General features: G+C 36.5%; 1 protein-coding gene across 1 annotated transcript in view; it reads right to left on the bottom strand.

Moving 5' to 3' along the window:
• Positions 1–397: 397 nt before the first annotated feature.
• PLBD1 (phospholipase B domain containing 1) overlaps positions 398–6,000 on the bottom strand; it is an 82,559-nt gene continuing 76,956 nt past the window's right edge. The window contains exons 9-11 of the mRNA XM_074194539.1: positions 5,716–5,901; positions 4,032–4,138; positions 398–710 (exon numbers count right to left, since the gene is read on the bottom strand). Of these exons, the coding sequence (XP_074050640.1) occupies positions 471–710; positions 4,032–4,138; positions 5,716–5,901 (533 nt within the window). The 3' untranslated portion in view covers positions 398–470. The remainder of the gene's footprint in view (positions 711–4,031; positions 4,139–5,715; positions 5,902–6,000) is intronic.

Below are 6,000 nucleotides of genomic sequence, written 5' to 3'. Positions count from 1 at the left end.
GTAGCTGCCAGGTAGACAAGAAGGTCTAATGGAAGGTTTCTTTCTCTGTCACTACAAGTTTTGCCCCTCTGGGCTCCAGAGTAGTGATAGCTCCTCTGTCCAAGCCTATAGGTATACCTTGAATTCTTGACAAGTTATTGACAAGTAATGGTCACCTGCTCTGAAAGGGCCTTCCATAGTTCATTTTCAGAAGCAGGTTTTTCCAAATTCCTCATGAGTAGTGTGTGAATTACAAGAGTGTATTTCACATGCTCTTAGGACTGGGCTCTCATCAACCATCTTCTCATAACACTTAGACATTGTGGATGCTTCCCAATCTGATCTTCACCTGTTGTTTCTGATGGGCAATCTTCCAGTCCAGTCAAACCAGGCTACTAATTATGAAAGCAATGAGCAATGAAAGTGAAAACACACTTGTTTATTTGTAAGGATATGAAAAAAATATATATATATATTTTTAAAAAAACCCTTTAGTTCCTTCTCTTCCTCCTTCTGACCTGCTTTCCTCTCCTTTTCTTTTTGTCTTTGTGAAGTTCACAAAGTTTAAGAAGAGGTTTCATGGTGACAAAATCAAAGTTGTAGGCTTCTGGAAGGCCCTCATGGACAGTCTGGTTGAATTGTTTCCATTGGAAGACAGGAAGGCCATCATCTACTGTGGGACCACTGATGGCATAGGCTGTGAACTGGGATGCTAAAAACACATCTGCTACCTACAAGGAAAAAAATAGGAATATTTGTAAAAATCATTTGGAAAAATGCTAAACAACATGGATGCAAGTCTTCATTTCTAATCTCAAAAGGAAGGGGAAGGAGAAATCAATGCCTAGATGTATATCCACCAACCTAAACAAAATACAATGCAGACACAACACAGGAAGAATAGCAACAGATGTCCAAAAATTCACAGGAGATCCAGTCTAAGAAAGAAAACAGCAATAAAACCTATGACTTAAGATATTATATAGAAAGTACAAAATACACATGAAGTATGGCTAGTAAGAAAAGACAACCAGAGGTTTTAATGTGATGAGGAAATCTGTCTGTACATGATGGTTATGCATAGTAACCACTGGGTGGCACCATCATGTAGAATGCTGGGCCTGGAGTCTACAAATACACATATATATACCTATATGTATACATATATACACACATGCCTACACACCTGTACATGTATGTATGTATGTATGTATATATACATATACATATATATACATATATATATACATATACATATATATATATATATATATATATATATATATATATATATATATATATAACTTAATTGTTGCTGGGGATAAAGTTCCAGACCTGGAGTAAGGAAGTTTTCCTTGTGAGTTCAAATCTCACAGACACTTTCTCAGCTGTGAGACCTTGGGCAAGTCACTTAACCCTGTCTGCCTCAGTTTCCTCATCTGTAAAATGAGCTGGAGAAGGAAATAATTATTTTGCCACAAAAATACCAAATAAGGTCATGAAGAATCAGACACAACTGAAAACAATTGAACAATGTTTTTTCTCTCTCTCTCCATATAAACATATATACTTACACACCTATAGTGGTTTGTGTTCTTGATCACTCTGTTTGGTTCATGGAATCTGACAGTTTAGGAGAAGGTCAATTCTGTCAGTCTAAAAAGAATTTATGTATGCTTCTATTTAAGTCCATATTTGTAGCTGCTGACATGTTCTACATAGAGACAACTGGTGGGGCAGTGAATTTTATACAGACATATATATGCATATACATACAGATCCAGTGTAATCAATAGATTTTTGATTGTTGGAGTTAATGGTTGCTAGCAACAAAATATGTATTTTATTATTTAAGTCTATTTTTTTTTCAGTAAAAAGGCATCAGCCTTAGCAGAAATGAAAGGTAGTTTTTAAAGTTTTTTTTCCCCCTTTGTAGTGGCTACAAAAATGAGGTCAGGGGCAGGGGGAAATACTGTCCTTTTCACTGTTTCTTTTCCTCTTCAACTTGGAAAAAGAAGCTTAATTCTTAGAAAACAGAATTGTGGGGAAGCTAGGTGGTGCAGTGGATAGAGCGCTAGTCTTGGAGTCAGGAGGATGGGAGTTTGAATTCAGCTTTATACACTTGACTGACTGTGTGACCTTGGGCAAGTCACTTCACCCTGACTGCCTTACATTCAGGGCCATCTCTAGTCATCCTGATTCATATCTGTCCAATGGACCCAGATGGCTTTGGAAGAGAAACTGAGGCTGATGACTTTGCACAGCACCCCCTCACTCAAATCCAATTTATGTGTTTATCATGGCATCACCTCCCTGATATCTTGGTCTTCTTTGAGAATGAAGGATAAACATTATTATTATTTCAGTCATGTCAGACTCTCTGTGATCTCATTTGGGTTTTCTTGGCAAAGCTACTGGAGTAGTTTGCCATTTTCTTCTCCAGCTCTTTTCACACATGGGGAAACTGAGGAAAATAAGAGTCCAGTGACTTACCTGGACAAGGTGAGTATCTGAGGTCAAATTTGAACTGAAGTCCTCCTGACTCTTGGGTCACCATTCTATTAACTGTACCACCTAGCTACCATATGGAAGGAAAGTACCTGAAGGCTAAAGCAAATGTGAATCCTTAAGAAACAAAGTAATACTTCATTTTGGGGAGTGGGGAGGAAGAGCTTGCCTGGCATGATCCTAGAAGGCTAATCTGATTGATTAGACACAATTAAATTGCTATAAGTTAAAAGCAAATTCACCTAGAAGGCATTAATAAGAAACAAAAAACCTGCAGCTGCAGGTTTTTAAATAATAAACCAACTTGGAACAAGTGGTTTCTATGGTAAAAAGAGAGACTGTCCTGCAAACCCGAAAATTTCACTTCTAATCAATCAAGAGTAAAGATTCCAGAATAAATTTGAGAAATTTTACAAAAAGTATAAGCAATGTGAAACCAAAAAGAAAGTTAGTAATTTAACACTGTATCAAAAAGAAAATGAAAGTGGGAATACATATAAAGACCAACATTTTGTGACTCAGAATGGAATTACTCTGGGTTAAAGAAGTTCCTTGGACAGATAATATTTTATTATTATTATTATTTAGGTTTTTGCAAGGCAAATGGGGTTAAGTGGCTTGCCCAAGGCCACACAGCTAGGTAATTATTAAGTGTCTGAGATCGGATTTGAACCCAGGTGCTCCTGAATCCAAGGCCAGTGCTTTATCCCCTATGCCACCTAGCTACCCCTTGAACAGATAATATTAAAAGATATTAATTCAGACTACTCACTGGAAAGACAAATCCTGAAGCTCTGGTCACATAATAAGACAGGACTCACTGGAAAAGACCCTGAAGTAGGAAGAGTGAAGACAAAAGAAGGGGATGGTAGAGGATGAAATAGATAGAGATATGGGAGTAATGAACATGATCTTGGACAGACTTTGGAAGACAGAGGTGGACAGAAGAACCTGGGGTATTATGGTCCATGGGGGTCATGAAGAGTCAGGCACGATTGATCAATTGAACCACCACAAAATCAGAGTTAGAGAAAAGTGGGAGGGAATCAGAAGAAATTAAAGGAGTGATTTAACCTGGGGCAGTTCAATCTAAAAATATTTTTAATTTTTCAGAAAACATCTAAATGATCCAGTGGGTAGAACACTGGAACTGGAATCAGGAAGACCTCTCTTCAAATCTAGTCACAGGCATTTGCTATCTGTGTGACCTTGGGGCAGTCTTATAACCTTTGTCTTAGTTTCCTCATCTATGAAATGACATAGTAATAACACCCACCTTCGAGGATGGTTGTAAGGACCCAAGGAGTAAATGTTTTACAAGTGAAGTGCTAGGTACAAAAAAGGTGGTTTTAGTGGATCTGTTTTCCCAGAGACATATTTGATTTTTGTATTATGGAGTAATCAGAGCCTTACTACTACATGAAAGAAGGAGAAGTAAGGAATAAACGTTTATGAACAATCTACAATGAGCCAGGTGGGCACTGCACTCAAATCCAAGTGTTGCTAGCATCAGAAAAATGAACATTTCTCCTGAGGCACTTTACCTTTGCATCATAACAACCTGCTGGGGCAGGTCCTTTGGAGCTCAGATCCCCTCGGCAGCAGATGGTGCTACAAGGATCTCCATTACTGTAGGGATCCTTCTTATAATCTAAGAAAACAGAAAAAGGGAATTGAGAAGGCAAGAAAAGAGAGGAACTATTATCCACAGTGAACTTTTTGGGTTCATTTCAAAAGAAAGAGACCAGAGAAATTAGAAAAGCACCTGAGAAGAACATATCTTTTCTTGAAATATATTCTTGTTTTGAAAACAAATATGATGTCTTAGCCATTTTGTTCAAAGAATTAAAGAATAAGCAATCCTTTGCCTCTATAAATAAATTTAATCACTTATACCATCTATTTGACTCAATATACTTATTTTACCATATGTATTTCCAGATGAAGGCAAAAAAAAGATGCTTCTACCTGAAACAGTGCTGTATCTTTGTTAATTTCCTTTCCATATTATTGTCAAATAAATTTCTTTCTGGTAAATGTTGAATGATCTACAAATGTTTGGTTTCTTTATAATCCCCAAGTTGAATTACTGGACCTGCTTAAGTTAGTCCCAACCCATAAAAAAATGATTCTTCCAGTATATAAATGAGGTAGAGCAGAGGGGAAACATGGAAGTTGGAAGGATTGATGAATTAGGAAGTGTGTATTTGAGGGAACATCAACATGTGCATTAATTTGCACCAATCATAGGAGGAAACAGACATTATGAATGCACACTAAGTTGTAGGAGTAAATGTGATTGTGAACTTGGGTGATTTGAAAGGTTGGTATTGCTATCAACAGAAATAAATAAGTTCAGAAGTTCAAATTTGGACAGAGAAAAATAAAGTGCTATTTGGGCTTTCTTAACTTTGAAGGATTCATAATACATCAGTTTTAAGATATTCAGGAGAGAGTGACTTGGGACTGAGGCTCTTGAGAGACTAGGTCTGAATAAATAGCTCTAGGAGTTTTCTGCATAATTAAATAAACAGATATATGTGTTGTTGAGGTAACCAAGAATGAGGGATATGTTGGACTTTCAGTGAGGAACACCTTGTTCATATCTTACCTCAGATACTAGCTATGAAAGCAACCCTGCTTTCTCAGTTTCCTCATTTGTTGGCCTCAATGATCTTTAATATCATATGGCCTCAATGAGCTCTAATATCATCTATATGAGGGTAGAGAAAGAAGAGGGCTCAGATCAGATTCTTAGGGAATACCCACAGTTAGAAGACATGTTGTTCATGAAACCAAGAATATAGGAAAAAACCAGAGAGAAGACAGTTTCTAGGAATAGAATGTGATCAGTAAAATCAAATGCTTGCAGAGAGATGAATAAAAAAACTGGAAAAAAATTTGATTTTTGTAAATTCATTTGTTTTCTTGGGAAAGTGAATGTGCCTTACAGATTTTTTTCTTGTTGTAAGGATACATTTTTTTTAGTTTAAATACCTTTAAAAATTATGTTTTCAAAACTTACAACTGAAACTTCTGCTCTCCTTTAAAAGAGAATGAAATTTCACTTGTTTAGGATGGATTCGATACTATACTACCTGTACTCTGGATGAAATATTTTCTCACAGAGTCTTCATAATGAGAATATAATTTAAGTATAGTTCTCATGGTTCACATTTTAAATGAAAGCATTTAAAAATATGATCTTAAGAGAAAGTCATTACATACTGTTAGACCGCATGATCTTCTTCATGGATTCTATGTCGATCACTTTTCCCTGGTCCCGGCGGAAGATTTTGGCTCTTGGAGCTAGGTCGTAAGAATATTCCAAGCCAAATTTCTGAACCATCATTGGGTAGCCACTCAAATTGTAAGCCCTCTTATGAAAAGGAATGTTATAGGATGGCCAATATCCTGAATAGAAGGGGAATTGCAATGGAAAATAGGGAAAAAGGAAAAAAGGAAAGAAAGAAAAAGAGTTATTTGTTGTAATGCATTTTGATAATAGTTACA

The sequence above is a fragment of the Macrotis lagotis genome, chromosome 7, assembly GCF_037893015.1.
Source record: "Macrotis lagotis isolate mMagLag1 chromosome 7, bilby.v1.9.chrom.fasta, whole genome shotgun sequence".
Lineage (NCBI taxonomy): Eukaryota > Metazoa > Chordata > Mammalia > Peramelemorphia > Peramelidae > Macrotis > Macrotis lagotis.
The sequence above is the reverse complement of the archived record's forward strand: the minus strand, read 5'-3'. Positions and strand labels throughout refer to the sequence as shown.